The sequence below is a fragment of the Eulemur rufifrons genome, chromosome 3 (assembly GCF_041146395.1).
Source record: "Eulemur rufifrons isolate Redbay chromosome 3, OSU_ERuf_1, whole genome shotgun sequence".
In the NCBI taxonomy this organism is placed as follows: Eukaryota; Metazoa; Chordata; class Mammalia; order Primates; family Lemuridae; genus Eulemur; species Eulemur rufifrons.
Genome location: NC_090985.1, coordinates 64,544,298 through 64,566,909, shown reverse-complemented (window position 1 = coordinate 64,566,909; position 22,612 = coordinate 64,544,298). Strand labels below are relative to the sequence as shown.

Here is a 22,612-nt window from a genome sequence, read left to right as displayed (position 1 = left end):
GCGTTCACGCCGCGCGTGCGCATTACCTCCCCGCTGCGGTGCCTAGCTCAGCCCGACTCTGATTGGACGACCTTACAGCATCATTGCGCATGTGCTTTTGCGTTTCCCTGGAGAGGCTTCCAAGTTTAGTTCCGGTTTACGGCTAAATTGGGGAAAGTAGTTTTTGTGAGGAATGCTGTTGCGCCTCTATGATTCCAGCTCCTGGGTGGCTGAGGCGGGAGGGGATCACTTGTGCCTAGGAGTTCGAGACCCGCTTGGCAACATAACGAGACCCTGTCTCAAAAAAAATAATAATTTTTTTTGAGACGGAGTCTCGCTCTGTCACCTGGGCTAGAGAGCCGTGGCGTCAACCTAGGTCACAGCAACCTCAAACTCCTGGGCCCAAGCGATCCTCCTGCCTCAGCCTCCCGAGTAGCTAGGATTACAGGTGCACGCCACCACGCCCGGCTAATTTTTCTATTTTTGGTAGAGACGGCGGCGGTCTGGGGCTTGTTGAGGCTGGTCTCGAACTCCTGACCTCAAGCAATCCTCCCGCCTCGGCCTTCCAGACATGAGCCACCGCGCCCGGCCAAAAAAATTTTTTTAACTAATTTGCTGCCTACAGTCAGACTCAGACACTGATGTAAATGCTGAGGCTACAGACCTCACCATTTACGTGGACAAGTAATACACAAGTTATGACTCGGCGTGAGCAAATAATAAAAATACATGCATTGTAGAGGTGCATGTTGTTCTGATACTCATTCTTTCAAAAATCATTGATTTAGTGTTGCCTGCGACATATTTTCCAAACCCTGTGTTAGATTCTGGGAAGATAAAAATAAATGAGTGACTACTGGACTCTCAAAAAGGGGGAGACTCCTCTGGAATTGGAAAAGCATTAAAGGATTTTAAGCAGGGACGTGACATTATTCAATGGGTATTTACTGACCACCTTCCAAGTGCTAGGCCATGACACAGTCTGCTGGCCCTGAGAAATGTTAAATTAGAAAGGAAAGTCTGGGCCAGGCGCGGTGGCTCACGCCTGTAATCCTAGCACTCTGGGAGGCCGAGGCGGGTGGATCGCTCGAGGTCAGGAGTTCGAGACCAGCCTGAGCAAGAGTGAGACCCCCGTCTCTACTAAAAATAGAAAGAAACTATATGGACAACTAAAATATATATATACAAAAAATTAGCTGGGCATGGTGGCGCATGCCTGTAGTCCCAGCTACTCGGGAGGCTGAGGCAGTAGGATCGCTTGAGCCCAGGAGTTTGAGGTTGCTGTGAGCTAGACTGACGCCACAGCACTCACTCTAGCCCCGGCAACAGACTGAGACTCTGTCTCAAAAAAAAAAAAAAAAAAGAAAGAAAGGAAAGTCTGAAAAGGAACGTTCAAAGGTTGTTCATTGAGTTTTACACAACAGTTTAACAAAAATTAAGAGTTAAAAAATATCCAAGAGCGAGACCCCGTCTCTACTAAAAATAGAAAGAAATTATATGGACAACTAAAAATATATATAGAAAAATTAGCCGGGCATAGTGGCGCATGCCTGTAGTCCCAGCTACTCGGGAGGCTGAGGCAGGAGGATAGCTTAAGCCGAGGAGTCTGAGGTTGCTGTGAGCTAAGCTGATGCCACGGCACTCACTCTAGCCTGGGCAACAAAGTGAGACTCTGTCTCAAAAAAAAAAAAAAAAGAAAAGAAAAGAAAAATATCAAGGGTTTAATGAAAATACGAAACAAAGGGGAACTCTTTTGCTGCTGATTGGAATATAAATAAGTACAGTCATCTAAAAGAGTAATTTGACAGCATTTAGTAAAAGGAAAAATGTGCTTAAGGAGCTTTTGCCCTGGGGACTTTTTCTGGTCATAAAGAGGCACTTTTAAGGTTGAGTTGTGCTTTTGGCGGCTCCCAGGGACCGGAGTTACAAGAGTTGGAATCAGAGGCCTGCCAAGGTTGGGCACCACACCACTCCTTTCTTTGGGCTGGGACACAGAAACAGTAAGGGTGACCAAGGAACAAACCAGCCCTCAGAGTGTCTACAGCCCACTTTAATGTTATCTGGGAAGTTCAGAAAATCTAAAACAGATTTGGCTAAAGTGGCCTGGGACAATCCTCTTCCAGATTTTGCACCTGGTTTCCTCCCTCACTTCATCCAAATCATTACTCACATGTCACCTTGTCAAGGAGTCCTTATCTTACTGCTCATTACTCTGTTGTCTCATACTCTGTCTTCATTGCCCAGCTTTGTAGTGTTTCATCACACTTTCCACTCCCTAACATATGCTTATTTATTTTCTTTCTATTCCTCCCAGAATATAACATCAGGACAGGATCTTTGCATTATTCTCTTCTGTACCCAAGTGTTTAGTACATTATCAGTCTCATAGAATGCACTCAATAAGTATTTGTTGAATAAAGAGTTGTGTGAAGGCCAGGCATGTTGGCTCATGCCTGTAATCCTAGCACTCTGGGAAGCTGAGGCGGGAGGATCGTTCAAGGTCAGGAGTTCAAGACCAGCCTAGGCAAGAGCGAGAGCCCGTGTCTACTAAAAAAACAGAAAGAAAGATCTGGACAGCTAAAAATATATATAGAAAAAAAAATTAGCTGGGCATGGTGGCACATGCCTGTAGTGCCAGCTACTCGGGTGGCTGAGGCAGAAGGATCGCTTGAGCCCAGGAGTTTGAGGTTGCTGTGAGCCTGACGCCACGACCCTCTAGTCCGGGCAACAGAGTGAGACTCTGTCTCAAAAAAAAGAGTTGTGTGAAAATCAGCAGGTTTTACTGACTGCTCCCTAGTAGAGGAAGAAGACTAACACCCAGGTTTTCCCACCCCAGAACTAGCAACAGAATCCTCTGAGGGCTTGTTCAGATGGCTGGGCTCCACCTACAGAGTTTTAGATACTTTAGGTCTGGGACAGCTGATAATTTGCATTTCTAATGAGTCCTCAGGGATGTTGCCACTGTTGGTGCAGAGACCACATTTTGAAACCACTATACTAGGCCATTCTTCAGGACTTCGGGTGGTCAGGAGTACCTGTGGCAGGGGTGGGGGTTAGCTGGGGAGAACAACAGGTGCTTTTCCATAATTGTTGCCACCTGGCAGTCCAGCTGAACCTTGATCCAGTGGCAACAAAGGTCATGACCCCTCAGGGAAGGAGGGAAAGGAAGGGATACTGAAGGTGGCCCCAGGCCAAAGCCAATTGCAACCTGGCATGTCAGAGTGGCCTTGTTTGACCAGGAGTGTCACCCCCATTGCACCTGGGCCCTGAAGATAAGACAGCAAGGAAGATTCCTTTTTCTCATATATGTGGACATGGCAGGGACCCTCCAGGCTTCGCTGCTCTCAGATCAATATATTCCTTGCATCTAGGCCAGGGGTTTTTGTTACTGAACCCAAAAGGAAGTCCAGCTTAGGTCCCATCACTTGCTACACAAAGAACCAATTATTGAGACAACAAGGATTACCAAGAAATGAATTTTAATGCAAAAGATACCTATGGGGAGAAATAGTCTCCAGTCTGTCTCCCTGACCAACCAAGGGCAAGGGCTTTTATAGTGGGTTGTGGAATGTAGGTCAGGTTGCATGAGGTTTGAAGTCATAGGGTCTTCATGTGGTCTGATTCAAAAATCAGCTGTTGGTGATGGATGGTGAGTCCTGTGGAGAAGCTAGTTAAGTCTGGTTGTTAGGCTTGACTGGTAAAGTCTGAGGAAACAAAAAATATTAATAACTTAGGCCAGGGGTTATTTTGCAAGGCCAATTACCTTTTCTCTGGTTTCTGCATTTTGGATTCCTGTATGTTTTGTTTTTGTTGTTTGTTCATTTTTAGTGTCTACTGTCTTGTGATTAAGTGAGAATTTAATGAGACAATGGGGTTGTACCTGTTTTTTTTAACTTATTTTAGCATTTTTAAAAAATAACTACCCTCTTATGAGATCCTGAAGATTTATTGCAATGTCTTGATTAAGTGGCAATTTTAAGTTTTTCAAAATGAGCGAGACTCTGGACTCAATAGAAGTTACTATACTGTGAGGATAAAAGATAACTTATTTAAACTACATGTCATGTTGCAGTACCAGGCACAGAAAGGGCACTCAATAAATGCTAGGTAGATAGCTAATGCTTCCTTCCAGCTGCAACTGAATTGCTATGTTTATCTTAAAAAAACAAACAAACAAACAAACAAAAAAAACCTTTGGTGCTACAAGAATGAATAGCTATCTCTCTAGTCTGTGTTAAAACACAGGCATCTTGCACACACCTTCCAGTTTTACTTGTAAAAGAGGGACCTTATATTAGGTAAGCATACATCCTCTGCTTGAAGGGGCTTTCTCTCTGGCAACAGCTTCCCTTTTAACATCAGTGTCCAGAGTGAAAGCTTTGACCCACTTTGCTATTGCTCTACAGTTATAATGGTGGCATTTGAATACAGGCCTGAGAAATTTTCCATAAATTTGATGGAATTCCAAGTTGTCTTAAAACCAAAGTATAAGCTTATAAAAGAAAACAGAGATCTCAGGACCAGCTCCCCCAAACTCCTTATGCAAAAGGGGAGGTCAAGCCTGGAGGCTGAGTCATGCAACGTCCTCTTCCAAATGAATAGGTGTTACTAACATTATGCATTAGTCAGAACCCCATGGAAAGGTAAAAGGACTTGGCTATCTATGAAGGACTGCACCTACAGATCATCATAAGGAAATTCTTAGCTAGCCTCCCATAAACAAGGACATGACAACTGTAACTTCAGGTCTACAGTCTAAGTCTAGCTCCTAGAACTAAAATCTGTTTGATTCCACACTGATAATGTTGATTAGGAGCTTATCTTTCCAAGACAAGATCAATCATTCTTCCACCTACCCAGAAACAGATGCATAATTGATTCTTCCTTTACTCCCTTTTTCTCTTCAAACATTTACCTTATCTTATATAAAATGTAGATTTCCTGGGCACTCACTAAATCCTCACAAGACAGTAACCACTTCCCTTACTGCCTACCTGCCCCGCTTCCTACATTCCCCCCTCCCTTAAGGAAATGTATAAATACTAAGGTGGGGGTGCGCTGGTGTGGAGAATAAATAAATAAATAACTACTACTGAAAACTTTTTTGGAAAAACAATCACAGATACATCTGTGGCTCATGTTTTTCCTGGACACACCCTAAAGCTGGCTTAATAAACCTCTATTGATTGAGATCCTTGCCTCAGTCACTCATTTTGGTTGTCAATGCTCATAAAAGTCTACCAAATTTGAAATGCCACTCACATTTTTTAAAAAAGTTATTACTCCCTAAAGCTTAGCATAACAAATAAGACCTGTCATAATTTGATCCCAATCTCCAAGAAACAATATCTTCCCCCCCCCACCCCCTCTACACTATCCCTGAGTCCTACACCGGCCAAAGCAGAATACGGTAGGGACTAAGCCCTTGGCCCCTAAAGGTTCACTGAGAAATCTCTGGCATGAGGCAGATTGATTAATACGACAAAAGGGCATACAAATTTATTTAACATGTATACGTGAGAGCCTTCAGAATGAAGACTCAACTCCCTCAATGAGGTACATAAGTTTATAAAGAATGGGGGCATGGCTCATTTTATATAAAGAACTTAAGTATCCTCTGATTTTGGCATCCAAAGGGGTCCTAGAACTAATCCCTCGAAGATACAGAGGCATGACTATATAAAGAGAGGGAGGTGCCAAATAGCACTCATCTGTTCAGGCTCCAGCACTCAAATAATCCCAGCTGAGGACTCAGACGTTGTAGAGCAGAGTCAAGGCTTCCCTGCTGTGATTTTTCTGTATTTTTGACCCAATAAATTGTGAGATATAGTAACAATAAATTATTGATTTATGCAAAAAAAAAAACAAAAAAAACAAAAAACAAACAGAGGCTCGGATTCAGGCAAAACAGGTTTTAGTGGCCAGACAGGTTATGAGGGAGAGAAAGGAAGCAGCAGCTAGCAAAGGTGGTCTTTGAATGCCTCCAGCCTCTAGAAGTCCAATGCGCCATGGAGCCACCTTGCAAAGGTGATCTTGTTATGTAAATGAAACCTTAGAGGTAGCAGCCCTAACACAGAATAGGTGGAAAATGTTTATTAACAGGCCTAAGTCCTGTTAATGATTTAGAATCTTATTGCAAGGCCTTAGGCCTGTTAATAATTTAGTACACCTGCAGGCCATCAATTTAACAGCTCATTTGAGTTTTGGTAAATGTCTGGTAGCTTGTCTCTGATTAACAACCAACTTAAAACATTCCAAGTCTTTAGACAAAGCTTCATTTCTTTAATCAATTACAAATCAAAGAATCTTTAAACGCACCTATAACCTGTAAGCGCCCCCAATCCATGTCTGCCTATTTGGACCAAATCAATGTATACCTTCCATCTTTTTACTCACAAATAGTTCCCCAAAACAAAGAGTGACAAAAGTATGGAATAAGACTCATACAACTCCTTTTTTGTTTAAGAGAACTCTATATTTTATGCCAGTTATATAGGTTCAGAGTGTTAAGACATATCTTGGGGGAAAATATGGCTACTTTCTCAAAGTTATAAGCTTTACTTCTATATATAAAGTCCAGCTTTTATTAGATGTTTCTGATTCCCAAAATAATAGTATTATGATATGACTCATTTCAGGCTTTAAATAATTGCATAATAAAATGGTGTCAGTGGGTCCAAAGCTGAAACACAAAGTAAGTTCATATTTCTTTCTAACATGAAGGAGACGAGTGATTTGTTTCTTTTGGTACAGCCATGGTTCTCAAACTGTGTACCAGGGCACCTTAATAAATCAACATGTATGTTACAGGATATTTTAAATTTTTGAGGGAAACATAGCAACACCTGTTGGACATCATATAAACTACTAGGTTCGAGGTAGTTTACATTTTCAACATTATATTATATTCTTTTCTATGTCAGCAATCTTTCTAAAACTGAGTTTTCAGCAGTTTGATAAAAAGTACTGTGCAAGAAGCAGAGTGGAATAGAAAATGATACTGATTCCAAGGTTTGGGATGTTCTGCAGTGTCTGCAATTACTAGTGGTGATGACATAAAATTCTTATTAAGTTGTTGGGCCTAACTGCTTAATGAAAAGAAGTATTATATATTTCTTTTGGCCTAGGTATGCTGTGAAAAAGTTACTAAGACACTAAAGGTTGTCATGAGGTGAGAAAGTTTGGGAACATCTGTGTTTTAGGCAAGAAAAATACAAAACAGATCATTTAGTTTCTCTCTTTCTACTTAGAAATTTTCTAAATAAATAGTCATACAAAAAGGGGAAAAATATATACAAACATACATAAAAAGTTTGGATTTTTATTGAAATCTCATTAGGTATCAAACAAAATCTGCTTTCTTCAGATAAAAATATTCTCTCAGATGTATCCAGATAACTGCTAAGTCTAAATTGGTCCTTCAATGTCTTATTTTATTTTTATTGTCCTTAGGAAATGTTCATATACACTTAGGATGTTTCCAGAAACGTTTTTATCTTGTAAAGGAACGTACATGACGACCTCTACCACTGCCTCCACTAACAAATTTTCCTCTTGAGCCTCCACTGCCGCTATTTGCACTAGCCCAGGAAGGTCCAAGTCCCCCACGACCTCTAGAAGCACGGTCCCGAGGACTTGGACGGTAGCCTATAAAAGAAAGAATATAGTTTTTAGTTCCAACATCCTTTCCTTTCCCACTGTATAAATATTAATCTATGACACTGAGCTCAAACCAAGAATTACTCTTTTAAAACTCACGTGCAAGCTCTGTGAATGTACTAAAGATTACTGAATTGTACACTTTAAACAGATAAAGTGTATGCTATGTGAGAATCATATCCCAAATTAAACTGTTATTTTTAAAAAATGTACATTTGAAACTAAAAGCTACTTGTGATGAGCAAATTCTGGACTTGATACCGTAATGTTTTAGAAAAATGAGGTTATGTATTTATATACCAAAGACAATACTATAAACAAAGAATACACTATGTGAATAAAGATATCTGTTATTAAAATATACGGTGATCAGAAAGGTACCTTAAGGATTGTATTTCATTATTGAAATACAAAAATAGAGCACATCATCATGAAACTATCCAGATTATACAAACAGTTCAGAATCTCAAATTATGATTATTTTTATTGAAGATGTACATTGGCCATTATTCAAGGACATAAACTTTAGCATTTTAAGCTTACATTCCAAAATATTCTCTCCCAGAATGAGAGTACAATTGACCCTTGAATAATATAGGTTTGAACTGTGTGGATCCACTTATATGTGAGTTTTCTTCTACCTCTGCTACCCAAGACAGCAAGACCAACCCCTCCTCTTCCTCCTCCTCCTCCTCCTCAGCCTACTCAGTGTGATGACCTTTATGATAATCCACTTCCACTTAATGAATAGTAAATATATTTCCTCTTCCTTATGATTTTAATAACATTTTTCTTTCTCTAGCTTACTTTATTATAATAATACAGTACATAATATATGTGTTAATTGACTGTTTATATTATCAGTAAGGCTTCCAGTCAACAGGAGGCTATCAGCAGTTAAATTCTTGGGAAAATACACAGGGTTCAATTGTATACGATATGCAACAATTTGAAAAGGAGGAATTCATTTCCCTTCTCTCAGCAACATCAAGTAATAAGGATACATACCTGTAGAACTAAGTGGTCGTAATGGTGGAAGAGGACCCCTGTTAAAATTGCTCTGGCCTCCTCGACTTTCATTGTAATTCCCTCGAGGAGTATTCTGAGCACTCCAACTGGAGCCTCTTGTTCCTTCCCGACGACTGTAGTTTCCTAAACACAAACAACACTATCAAAACCTACTTTTTGACAACTTCACTTGGATTAACAAAGATTTGACAGGTTTTTCTTTATCTTTAAAAGTCACAGGGCCAGGCACATTGGCTCATGCCTATAATCCCAGCTCTTTGGGAAGCCAAGGCAGAAAGATCGATGGTTTGAGGCCAGAAGTTTGAGACCTGCCTAGGCAACACAGCAAGACCCCAGTCTCTATGAAGAAATTAAAAAATTAGCCAGGCGTGGTGGCATGTGCCTGTAGTCTTAGTTGCTCAGGAGGCTGAGGTGGGAGGATTGCTTAAGCCCAGGTGTTTGAGGATGCAGTGAGTTATAATTGCACCACTGCACTCCAGCTTGGGTGACTGAACAAGACTCTGTCTCTGGGGAAAAAAAAAAAGTAATGGAAGAGAAACTGAAATTAGGTAAATTGAATATACTACATTACTACATCGTGGGCAACATCACACAGTGGTTAAGAGCAGAGGCTCTAAAGCCAGACTGCCACAGTTCAATCACTGGTTCTATCACTTATATTTATGTGTCCTGGTCAGCTCACTGACAATTTTCTCTTCTGCACAGTGGGAGTACTAAGAAAACCTACCTCATTAGGATGTGAGGGTATTATATGTAAAGTGCTTACCATAGTTCCTAACACGTCTAAGTGTTTGCTATTAATGTAGACTCCTGTTCTCTTTCATTCCCACCCTCCTAACTCAGCAGGTATGCAAATATGTCATCAATCACTAGTACAGTATAATTTCTATAAATATATAATCAGTTTCTCAAATCTTGAAACAATTTAAAACAGATTAAATATAACATTAAGAAGTAAGCAGATTATCCTAGCACTCTGAGAGGCGGAGCAGGAGCATCACTCAAGGTCAGCAGTTCAAGCCTGAGCAAAAGTGAGACTCCGTCTCTACTAAAAATAGAAAGAAATTATCTGGACAACTAAAAATAAATATAGAAAAAATTAGCCAGGCATGGTGGTGCATGCCTGTTGTCCCAGCTACTCGGGAGGCCGAAGCAGGAGGATCACTTGAGCCCAGAAGTTTGAGGTTGCTGTGAGCTAGGCTGATGCCATGGCACTCGAGCCCAGGCAACAGAGCGAGACTGTCTCAAAAAAAAGAAGTAAGCAGATTAAGCAAATCAATGGTGAACTACACAGAACAATTTTAAGGAAATTGTGTGTGGGTTTTTTTTTTTTTTTGAGGAGGAGGAGGAGGAAGGAAAGAGAAAGGGAAATTGTTGATAAGTACAATTGTGAAAATAATGTATGGATGTTACTCAGAAAGAATAAAGTTCTCAATGTAAAAAGGAAAATAATCAGCCAAGATTTCTTTTAAATTCATCACTAAAAGTGCAATTTATCAAAGATTAACTTAAAAAAAAAAGGTTTCTTCCTTCTATCAAATTGAGTACCACGCAAATAGTACCACTAGTTTAGAGACAGCTTAACTATAGTAAAAGGAAAATACTGTATCTGAATCTCTTCCATCTGAATCACCTTCATTCAGTATTGTAATATTCCAATATTCTAACCCATTAGTCATTACCTTTTGAAGCAGGTGGTGTGAAAAACCTATTCTGACTGTGGAAAGCACCCCGTCCTCCTCGATTGCCTGAAAATCCACCACGAGAAGAAATCTTCTGTGATACTTTGAGTGGTCGTTTTGGTGGAGGTATTCCATCTTGAGGAATTACTTCTTTACTTTCAGCTGCAACAAAGTCATCCACATGCATAGATGGTGGTCTACTTGTGTTCTGTTTTCTCTGACGAAAAATATCATGAGGTCGTATGCCCTGTCCAAATCCTCCCCTGCCCCTTCCTCTTGGTGGTGGCACAACATGAGCTCGTTTGGCAGGTTCAATGTATTCAGATTTTCCACTAATAAAACAAAAACACTCCATGAAAAATTCTTCTTTTTTTCAAATTTCCAGTGAAAACATAATGGTCAATCTTTACAATACTGTAAAATAGATTTCAATTTTTTCTTATTCTAATTCTATTAACTTTGCAAGTGTCTATCTTACTGTCTGGGATAGTCCAACAAACTAGCTAAGAATCGTACTCACATTTTATTGTTATGAATAATAATGTTTCTAAATAATCCAGTTCACTTCCTATTCAAGCCTTCTAAAATCTCAATAAAAAACAATATAACAAATGTACTGGGTATATCCTGGTTAAATTATTATCTTTAAAAAAGAAATCCATGGCTGGGCGCAGTGGCTCATGCCTATAATGCTAGCATTCTGGCAGGCCGAGGCAAGTGGATGGCTTGAGGTCAGGAGTTTGAGACCAGCCTGAGCAAGAGTGAGACCTCGTCTCTACTAAAAATAGAAAGAAATTATATGGACAACTAAAAAATATATATATAGAAAAAATTAGCCGGGCATGGTGGCACATGCCTGTAGTCCCAGCTACTTGGGAGGCTGAGGCAAAAGGATTGTTTGAGCCCAGGAGTTTGAGGTTGCTGTGAGCTAGGCTGACACCACGACACTTTAGCATGGGCAACAGAGCAAGACTCTGTCTCACAAAAAAAAAAAAAAGAAAGAAAGAAATCCAAATAATATTCATGATTCAAGTGATTTGTCAATTTCCTTTTCTGTTTAATAGTCATGTGTCCATCTTAAAATACATTAACATAAATAAGCTTATATGACCACAATCAAGATCTTCAGTAGAATAAATTTTACCTTGAAGTAATAAAGGTCTCATGCTTATGCTTCCCAAGTTTGAATCCTTTAGTAGTTTTGGTTCTTCCTGGAGATGATGGTTCTGACAAAAATGAGCGCTCTAATTCTGAGTGCAAATCAAAATCACTACAGCATTTTTCGGAGAGCTCAATTAAGTCAACCTTGACCTGTAGTCATAAAAACGAAACAAAATAAATTTTAAATGTAACTACTAATGTAATACTTAACTACAGAAATTCTTATTATTTGACTCTCATAACAAATAAATTACAGATCTACCTCTACCCCTCATCTTTCCGAAAAGCAACATATTACCAAAAAACAAAAACACCAACAAAAAACCAAAAAACCAAAAAAAAAAACTTAGGAATTCAGCTACCTTTTTTTTTTTGTTTGTTTTGGTGGCATTCTTTAAAGCAAGGCTATTAATCTAGGAGACCTTTGCTGCATAACATGGAACCTAGCATTCCTCGTACTTCTCTATGTAAACTAATACTGTCATATTTCTAGAACTTTTCCAAAAGAATCTGAAAATAGCCTGCCAGCCTTATATAGTCAACATTTCTGTTATAAAAAAAATTCTGTGCCACAGATTGTCAGAAGCTCTATGCATTTATGAGTTTGTAACCAGGTTTCACATCAGAGAAATCAAAATTCAGTTTAGCTAAGTTTTATTCAAATGTAACAAATTTAAGAGACCTAAAATTTCTCTAATCCATGTAAGGTTACAATTACTATTGCAAAACAGTTGCAATTCAGCTTACAGTTATAAAAAATACAACTTCTAATAAATATTTTAGACCTGTGCTGCCCAATATGGTAGCCACTAACCACATAAGCCTACTTAAATTATTAATAAAATTAAATAAAAATATGGAAATGTCCAAAGGATATTTTAAAAAGAAAGAAAAATTAAATCAAAATAAAATTCAGTCCTTTAGTCATACCAGCCACATTTCAATTGTACAACAGTCACTTGAGGCTAGTGGCTACTGTATTGGACAGGGCAGATTATAAAACACTTCCATTACTGCATAAAATTCTACTGGACAGCACAGTTCTAAAGAATCATTGAACAATTTACACTAAAAAGAAATTCAATACACTAAATATACCTTAAAGGTGAAGCATTCTTTTAGTTTTATTGCATAAGATTAACACTAGCACGTTTCTTTGATCAAGAAAAAAACCAATATACGGTACAATAAGATTTTTAAAAATGTTAACTCCCATTCATACTATATTATAACAAATATATTTTCTATAAGCTCCCAAACTGAGAACAGATACCCACCATTCCTCTCCTTAAACTCAAATGTAAGAATGAACAGTTATTTTGTGTGATATTTTTCCCTAATCTATGCACTACCGATATAAGAAAACAAACTGCTTCAGAGAACTTATGAAAAAATGTAATTTTTCCCTTAAGAGTCATATTCTCAAAATATAGATGACTGTCTAGGAAAGAAGCAAAACAAGTAGCATAAAAAACTGAAAGGCCAGGCGTGGTGGCTCATGCCTGTAATCCTAGCACTTCGGGAGGCTGAAGCAGGAGCATTGCTTGAGCCAGGAGTTAGAGGTTGCAGTGAGCTGTGACAAGGCCACTGCACTCCAGCCTGAGCAACACAGCGAGACCCTGTCTCAGAAAAAAACCCCAAAACTCGGAGTTTTGGATGCTGTTAAGAGAGCAACTGGCATAAAAATAATGTTCAAGTGACCCCCAAGTAGAGTGTAGCAGCCTTATAATACGTAAATTACTATAGTAGTAATAATACACAAAGAAACAAAAAAAATCAACAACAAGTTTTTCCTAAATATTTAGTAATAAAACCATTTTTACCAAGTCCAGATCTGTATCAATCTCTTCTGCCTGAAATGGAGTAAACCACATAGATTTCAATTGATCATCCATGACATCAGCTAGCACATATGCAGTCCTAGAATAACAAAAGCATTTGATAAAAAGCAGAATTCCAAAATCAAATATTTTAGCTTATTTTCAAGTACAATGTATGGAAGGCACAATTATAATAAATATATGACCCTCTGAAGTGTTACTAAAATTAACACTTTAAAAAAACTCCTTCAAAAAGCTGTTTGAGAATTAAATATCCTTAAAAACCAGTAACTTGGAAACTAATCCTGCTGTGACAAATTTTGAACTTTCTGTAAAATAAAACAAAGCTCTGATTTTATTTCCAAAGGCAAGTTTACTGCACTATACCAGTCTGTACAGAAACTGCTCATATTTAATTTTTCTAAGTACAGAGACTAATTCTATCACCTTGAATGATCATTATGGCTACAGTGCTTCAAAGATTAAGAGGTATATATCCTTTAGACCAGGGATTAGTAAACAACAGTCCATTTTGCAAGGCCTGTTTTTATATAGCCTGCAAGCCAGGCATGGTTTGTATATTAAGAAAAAAAAAAGGAAAGAAAAGAAAGAAAAAGAAAGAAACAAAAAACTATGGAAGAATATGCAACAGAGGCCTGCAAAGCCTAGAATTTTTACTATCTGGCTCTTTAACAGGAAAAAAAAAAGGTTATTGACCCTCTCTAGACTCTAGCCATTATATAAACAATATCTACTCAATCATAAAACATTGCTTGTTTTACCTATTGTTAAACAGATTCTGGAGAGATTCTGGAGCTGAAAGTACTGGTTCTACATCCTGGTCACTGAGAGGTAAAGGATCGCCTGAAGACTCCAGCATCTGCTTAAGTCCAACTACATTGTCCAGTAAAGAATCCAGATTGTCATCATCTTTTGAATGTTCCTAGATACAAATAAAAGCAGAGTAAGAAAGTGAAGGTAAAATTTGAACACTTATGCCCATAATCTACTGACTCTTTAGTAGAAAAGGCTATTAAATTTGGAACACTATCCAGAAATTATCAACTTAACATTAAACATTAAAATAAAACAAACACCAAATACACTAGTCATTTTATTTCTAAGCAGCAGCAGCAGGGGGCACCATGCATCCAAAGAAGAGACAATTCAAAAAGCCTTCATTTTACTCTCTAAGATTCATAAATAGCATGGAAGATTTCACTCCAAATTATTAATTCAATGGGTTATTTGAAATGGTACAAATAACCAACTAAGGGTTCACTATATAGAAAAAGGTCACTGTGAAATACTTGTACTAGTCAAATTGAGAAGAAAATATGTCTCAGGAATGCTCTATTTTTGTTTTTCTTTTTTACCAAAACAAGCTTCTCTAGTTCAAGGAACAAATTTTCTGGACTTTCTTCTTTGCTTTGTAGAAGCTGTTTTAACTCTGCAGCATTAATACTCATCGTCCGTGTTGGATGAGCTCCCTCTACTTCCATGAGACCACTATCATCTCCACAACATCCCTGTAAATGTCACACACAAATTAAATTTGAGAGCAGAGAAATTTGCACAGATGCTTCCAAACATTCAGATATTTAAGCCAAATGCTGCAATCTTCCCTTCAATGTTTGGTTTTACATCAACGGAAATGGCTAGTTTTAAGAAGGATTTAGCTCAAAGATGAAATAAGTTTTCTTTGAGTAAGGCTCACAAAATAAATAGGTAAACACATGTATTTAATTTACTGACACTAAGATTTCTCAACAAAAACATCCAATTGCAAATACACTGGCATTTGTAGGACATGTAACATACTGATGATGCTCAAGAGTTAATAAAATGCTTGCTATAACAAAGAACTGACAAAACCTGAAATTATCCTTCTGAAGATAAGGCAAACAATTATTTTCTACTTTTAAAAAGTATGCTACATAATAGAATAAATTTTGGAGTGATAAAGTTCAATACAAGAAAATCCTTCCAGCAAAATAAACCTTGGTTCATGTTAATAAAACCATCCATGTTGTCACATATGAAAGAACACTTACGGTAGAGAGTCATGTGCCTACCTAAGGGTAGTTTCATATCTTTAGAACACAGTCCTATTTTAAATGACTCAAAATGAATATGGTCTCTTAGGAGTAGGACTCACAAAATAAAAGTGAACACACAAATCTGGATGAAGGATTTAGTACTTTAAAATGGGCTAAAAGAATTAAAATTTTGTTTGGAGTTCATACCATTTGTCCTATAACCAAGCAAATGTCAATGAAGGCTGAATGAAAATTATTCTTAACAAAATCCCACTCAAACTGACACTGTGCCAGAAGTACACTTGCTCCTTTCAGAAAACATTAGATTGAGGAAGGAATACAATTTTAATGAGAAATCCAATAAACATTCAGTCTTTAAGGATTTTATTTGCTCCATTGAGAGGTGTGGGTAGGTTAGTAAGTGGTCTAGCCTATGCTTTATTTAAAAAAATAATAATAAAATAAGTTAAAAATAATCAAAGTACACAAACAGGAACAGATAACGAAGAGTTCTCTTTAAAGAGACTGTCCTCTAAAGGCTGAAAAAAATATTACAAGAAAACTACAGACCACTATTTCTCATAAACACAGATACAAAAATCGCAAACAAAACATTAGCAATTATGAATCAGCAATTAAAAATGGAGTCAAGTGGGACTTATCCCATGTATACAAGGCTGGTTCAACAATCTAAAATCAATTAATGGGCCGGGCACGGTGGCTCACGCCTGTAATCCTAGCACTCTGGGAGGCCGAGGCGGATGGATCGCTCAAGGTCAGGAGTTCGAGACCAGTCTGAGCAAGAGCGAGACCCCGTCTCTACTAAAAATAGAAAGAAATTATATGGACAACTAAAAATATATATATAGAAAAATTAGCCGGGCATAGTGGCGCATGTCTGTAGTCCCAGCTACTCGGGAGGCTGAGGCAGGAGGATCGCTTGAGCCCAGGAGTTTGAGGTTGCTGTGAGCTAGGCTGACGCCACGGCACTCACTCTAGCCCGGGCAACAAAGTGAGACTCTGTCTCAAAAAAAATAAATAAATAAATAAAATAAAATAAAATAAAATCAATTAATGTAATCTATCACATCAAAAGAAGAAAAGCCATATGATCATATTAATAAATGCAGAAAAAGCATTTGACAAAATCCAACACCCATTCATGATAAAAATTCAGCAAACTAGGAATAGTGAGGGGAACTTCTTTAACTTGATAAAAAACATATACCAAAAAAACCTACAGCTAACATCACCGAATGGTGAGAAACCAGAGCTTTCTTGCTAAGATCAAGGACAAGGCAAGAATATTCCCTCTGGCCATTCTTTTTCAACATTGTCCTAAGGTCCCTCACTAATGCAGTAAGACAAGAAGGGAAATAAAAGGAAAAACAGACTGGGGAAGGAAGAAATCAAAATGTCTTTGAATCCTAATGTAAACTATGTACTTTGGGCAATATTTATATGTCAATGTGGATTCATAAACTATAACAAATATATCACTGTGATATGATATGTCAATGGGGGGGGCTGGGTGTGGGGGCAACAGGCATATGGGAATTCTCTGTACCTTCCAATCTATTTTACTAAGAATCTTAAATTCCTCTAAAAAGTTAAGCCTATTTAAAAGAGAGGGTGGGGGAAGCCAGTGGAAGAAGATCAAGGTCACTAAAGTTTATTGACATAGATTTAAAGGAAAAAAAAAAAAACAAAGTATTGAGGGGAAAGATAAAAACTGTGAACAAATTAAAATACTTGGAGTGATCTAAAATTTTCATTTCTCCATACTATCTTTCTTTTTCATTATTATGTACAGAAATAGTTTTGAACAAAATAAAATGCCTTTTAAATTCTAATTCAGTCTAAAAGTAGTCTTAGGAAATCTAGGGTCAAACTGAGCACATTTCTAAGTTTTCTGTATATGTATTACTGTGATTAGTAATGAAGTATTTTAAGAAGATTTAAAAAACCATAATCTACATTGTTGTTTTAGAAAAATGGAAATTCTATCATATTTGCGTATGACATTATTTAAAATTTCCTCATTCATTTATCAAATACTTCAGCTATTATACTGTGTAAAACACTACACAAGTACTCTCAGAAAAAGCTATTAGAACACAGTCTGTAACTTAACTGAGATAATATTCAGAAAGTGGGATACGAAATGGTAACTAGATATATAAATGATCTAAAAACCAGAAATATGAGTAACATCTGAGTACAGAAGGAAAAGTAATCTCAAAAGACTTTACAAATTGGGATGCATTAAAACAGGCACTGATGGACAGATTATAGTTTGACAAAAAAATAAATAAATAAGAGAAGAACAGAGACATACCAACGAGCTAAGAGAAGCATGACCAAGGGGAAAAAATAAAAGGAGACTGAGATTTATGGAACAATGGTATAGTATAAAATGTTTTCTAAGGGAGGGATAGTGGCAAAGGTGGCTTTTTGGCCAGATAGTGAATGTTCTTGAATGCCATGCTAAAAACTTCAGAATTTATCTTTTTTTTTTTTTTTTTTTTTTGAGACAGAGTCTCACTCTGTTGCCCGGGCTAGAATGAGTGCCGTGGCGCCAGCTTAGCTCACAGCAACCTCAAACTCCTGGGCTCCAGCAATCCTCCTGCCTCAGCCTCCCAAGTAGCTGGGATTACAGGCATGTGCCACCATGCCCGGCTAATTTTTTGTATATATATATTTTAGTTGTCCATATAATTTCTTTCTATTTTTAGTAGAGACGGGGTCTCACTCTTGCTCAGGCTGGTCTCGAACTCCTGACCTCGAGCAATCCACCCGCTTCGGCCTCCCAGAGTGCTAGGATTACAGGCGTGAGCCACCGCGCCCGGCCCCAGAATTTATCTTACAGATACTAAAAGTTATTATCTTTAGGAAGATATGAATTCACAGGGAACTATTCAGAATATATCAAAGAAGTAAATGTTTGGAAGGAAACTGGAAGGAAGACTGATACAATACTCTGCAAGAAAATAAAGATCTAAAAATTATTTTTAAGAAAAGAATGAAATACAAATTCTGGAGTGGAAAAATACAATAACTGAAATGAAAAATTCACCAGAGAAGTTCAACAGCAGACTTGGAGCTGCCAAAAGAAAGAATCAGTGAACTTGATGTTATGTCAAGTGAGATTATCCACTTTAAGAAACAGAAAAAAAAAAAGAAAAGAATGAAGACCCATAAACATAGCTTCAGAGATCTGTAGGACATCATCAAGATCAGCAACATATACGTAATAAGAGTCCCAAAAGAAGAGGAAGGAAAGAGCCAGAAAAAATATGTGAAGAAATAATGGTTGAAAACTTTCCAAATTTAATTAAAAGTATTCGTTTATACTTCCAAGAGGCTCAACAAACTCCAAGTATGTTAATCTCAAAGACATCTACACTCGGATACATCATAATCAAACTGTTAAGAGCCAAAACAAAGAATCTTAAAAGTAGCAAGAGTGAGGTGACACAACACATAAAAGGGATCCCCAATAAGATCAACAGCTGATTTCTCATCAGAGCCCACAGAAGCAAGAACGCAGGAAGATATATTCGAAGTGCTGAAAGAAAAAGACTATCATCCAAGAATCTTATAACCAGCAAAATTATCCTTCAAAAATGAGGGAGAAATTAGGACATTCCTGGATTTAAAAAACGAACAAATAGAATTTGTCACTAGCAGATCTTCACTACAAAAAAATACGACAGAGAGTCCATCCAGCTGAAATGAAAGGACATTAGACAGTAATTGAATCCAAGTGAAGAAATAAAGATTAACTACAAAGGTAAATATAAAAGCACAAATATATTTTGTTTGTAACTCTTTTCTTCTATGTGAATCAAAAGACAACTGAATAAAGCAATTACTATCTATATACTGTGTGGATGGGCTCATAATCAATAAAACTGTCATTTATATGACAATAACAGCATAAAGGAAGGCGGAAGAAACAGAACTATAATGCAGTAGTCTTTGTATACTTTTGGAATTAAGTTGGTATTAATTTGATTTAACCTGTATTAAGTTAAGATGCTGGCCAGGCGCGGTGGCTCATGCCTGTAATCCTAGCACTTTAGGAGGCCGAGGCGGAAGGATCACTGGAGCCCAGGGGTTCAAGACCAGCCTGAGCAAGAGGGAGACCCTGTCTCTACAAAAAATTAGAAAAATTAGCCAGGCATGGTAGCATGTGCTTGCAATCCCAGCTACTTGGGAGGCTGAGGCAGGAGGATCGCTTGAGCCCAAGAGCTAGAGGTTGCAGTGTGTTATGATGACATCACTGCACAGGCAACAGAGTGAGACCCTGTCTCAAAAAACAAAAACAAAAACGCTAATTGTAGTCTCCAGGGCAATCACTAAAAAAAAAAAACTAAGGAAAAAAATTAGTAAAACAACAAAGAAGTTAAAATGGCACAGTAGAAAATATCTGTTTAATACAAAAGGCTCATGGAAATAAAGAGAAACTAAAAAGACATAAAATATACAACACGTAAATAGCAAAACTCCAGACATAAATCCTACTTTATCAGTAACTAAACATAAATGAATTGAATATGCCAATCAAAAGAGATTGACAGAATGTAAAAAATTATCTAACCTATATGCTGTCTACAAGAGACACATTTAAGATTAAAAAACACAAACAGGCTGAAAGTAAAAGAATAAAAAAAAGTATATACCATACAAACAATAACCAAAGCAGAACTGGAGTTGGCTATACTAATAAAACAAATATTTAGACAAAAGTTATTATTAGAGACTAAGAAGGAAACATTTTATGATAATAAAAGCATCTGGAAGACATTATAAATACACATGACACTGACAACAGAGTCCAGAGATACATGAAACAAAAATCGGATTAGAGGGAGACAATTCAATAATAATTGGCAACTTCAGTAACCCACTTTCAATAGTGGACATAAGTAGGCAGAAAACCAACAAGGAAATAGAAGGTTTAAACAACTATAAATCAACTACTCCTTTCCCTGATCATCAGCTAAATACAAATCTGGGAACGACACCAATTGCGTATCAGACTGAGGTGGGGGGTGGGGGAGGGGATGGGGGTATGAAAAAAAAAATTGTAAAATGTATTTTATATGATGTTTTGAACATTTAGCACACTATTTAGTGATTAAAAAAAAAAAAGAAGAAATGTGACTGGAAGAAAGTATACCAAAAAAAAAAAAAAAAAATACTACTCCTGACATCTGTGTAGCATTCCACCAAACAGCAGCAGAAGACACAATATTTTTAAGCACATGGAACATTCTGCAGGGTAGACCATATGCTTGGTTTGTAAAACAAGGGTCAATAAATTTAAAAGGATTTAAATCAAACAAAGTATACTCTCTGACTACAATGTAATGAAATAAAAACCAGTAACAGAAGGAAATTTGGTAAATTCTTACATGTAGAAATTAAACACACTCCTAACAGGACAAAGAAGAAATCACAAGGGAAATCAGAAAACTTTAAAATGACCACAAAATAAAAACACAACACATCAAAACTTATGGGATGCAGCAAAAGAAGTGCCCAGAGGGAAACTGACAGCTAAAAATGCCTACATTAAAATAGAAGAAAAGATCTCAAATCAATAACCTAACCTTCCACATTAAGAAATTAGAAAAATAGCAAACTAAACCAAAAGCAAACAGAAAGAAGAAAATAAATGTTAATGCAGAAATAAATGAAACAGAGAAAAGTAATAGGAAAAAAGTTGGTTATTTGAAAAGATCAACAACACTGACAAACCTCTAGCTAGACTAACCAAAGAGGGAACAAAAAAGAGAATACTCAAATTATTAACATCAGGAATGAAAATGAAGACATTATTAACAACCTTACAGAAATGAAACAGTTTAAAAAAAATCCAATAAACCGCATACCATCAATTAGATAATGAAGATGAAGGTAGAGAAACAAATTCCTAAAAAGGCACAAACTAATAAAACTAACTCAAGAAGATACAGAAATATTAAGTAAAGCAACCAAATTAATATATTAAAAAAAAAAAAAACTTCCCCCAAAGATAAGCCCAGACCTACATGGCTTCATTGTGAATTCTAACAAGTGTTTAAAGAACTAAACAATCCTTCACAACTCTTCCAAAAAGTAAAAGAGGAGGGAACATTTCCAACCTCACTTAATGAGGTCAGAAAAGACCTCTTTTGAATATACACACACGAATCCTCAATAAAATAAAGCAAACTGAATTGAGCAACATATAAGGCTCATACACCAGGACCAAGTGAGATTTATCCCAGGAATGCAAGGTTGGTTAAACATGCAATAATCAATGTAATACACTAGTCAATAGAATATGGAGAAAAACCAAATTATCATCTCAATAGACTCAGAAAAATCAGTTGACAAAACCCAACATGATAAAAACACTTACAGTATGAATAAAATGTACCATCCTCAACTTGCTAAAGGGCATCTACAAAAATCCTATAGATAACATATTAAATGATGAAAGACTGAAAGCATTCTCCCTAAGATCAGGAGCAAAACAAAGATATACAAAGATCCTAGAAATTCTTGCCATTTCTATTAAACATTGTCCTGGAGATTCTTGTGAGGGAAATTAGATAATAAAAAGAAATAAAAGATATCTAAATTGGAAAGGAAGAAGTAAAAACATCTCTATTTGTAGATGACATGATCTTATATACAGAAAATCCTAAGAAAGTCACTCAAAAACTATTAGAACTAATCACTGAGTTCAGCAAAGTTGCAAGACACAAAATACAAAAATCAATTATAAGGCAGGGTGCAGTGGCCATGCCCATAATCCCAGCACTTTGGGAGGCCGAGGTCAGAGGAATGCTTGAGGCTTAGAGTTCAGATCAGCCCGGGCAACACAGTAAAACCTCATTTCTACAAAAAGTTTTCAAAAAAATTAGCTGGGTATGGTGGTGTGCGCCTGTAGTCCCAGCTACTCAGGAAGCTGAGGCAGGAGGATCGCTTGCACCCAGGAGTTCAAGGTTACAGTGAACTATGATCAGGCCACTGCACTCCAGCCTGGGAAACAGCAAGATCTTGCCTCTAAAATAAAAAAAGAAAGAAAACAATTGTATTTCTAAACACTAGCAATGAACAATCCAGAAATGAAATTAAGAAAACAATTCCATTTACAATAGCATCCAAAACCTCCACCATCCCTACATACCAGATATGACACTTCCCATACCAGGGCCATAAGTGTAACAAACAAAGTACAAGCCTT

The 22,612-nt window shown here is 37.2% G+C and overlaps 1 protein-coding gene across 1 annotated transcript in view; it reads right to left on the bottom strand.

Moving 5' to 3' along the window:
* Positions 1–6,432: 6,432 nt before the first annotated feature.
* VIRMA (vir like m6A methyltransferase associated) overlaps positions 6,433–22,612 on the bottom strand; it is a 66,225-nt gene continuing 50,045 nt past the window's right edge. The window contains exons 18-24 of the mRNA XM_069465482.1: positions 14,707–14,859; positions 14,113–14,273; positions 13,334–13,430; positions 11,494–11,660; positions 10,350–10,681; positions 8,647–8,790; positions 6,433–7,626 (exon numbers count right to left, since the gene is read on the bottom strand). Of these exons, the coding sequence (XP_069321583.1) occupies positions 7,472–7,626; positions 8,647–8,790; positions 10,350–10,681; positions 11,494–11,660; positions 13,334–13,430; positions 14,113–14,273; positions 14,707–14,859 (1,209 nt within the window). The 3' untranslated portion in view covers positions 6,433–7,471. The remainder of the gene's footprint in view (positions 7,627–8,646; positions 8,791–10,349; positions 10,682–11,493; positions 11,661–13,333; positions 13,431–14,112; positions 14,274–14,706; positions 14,860–22,612) is intronic.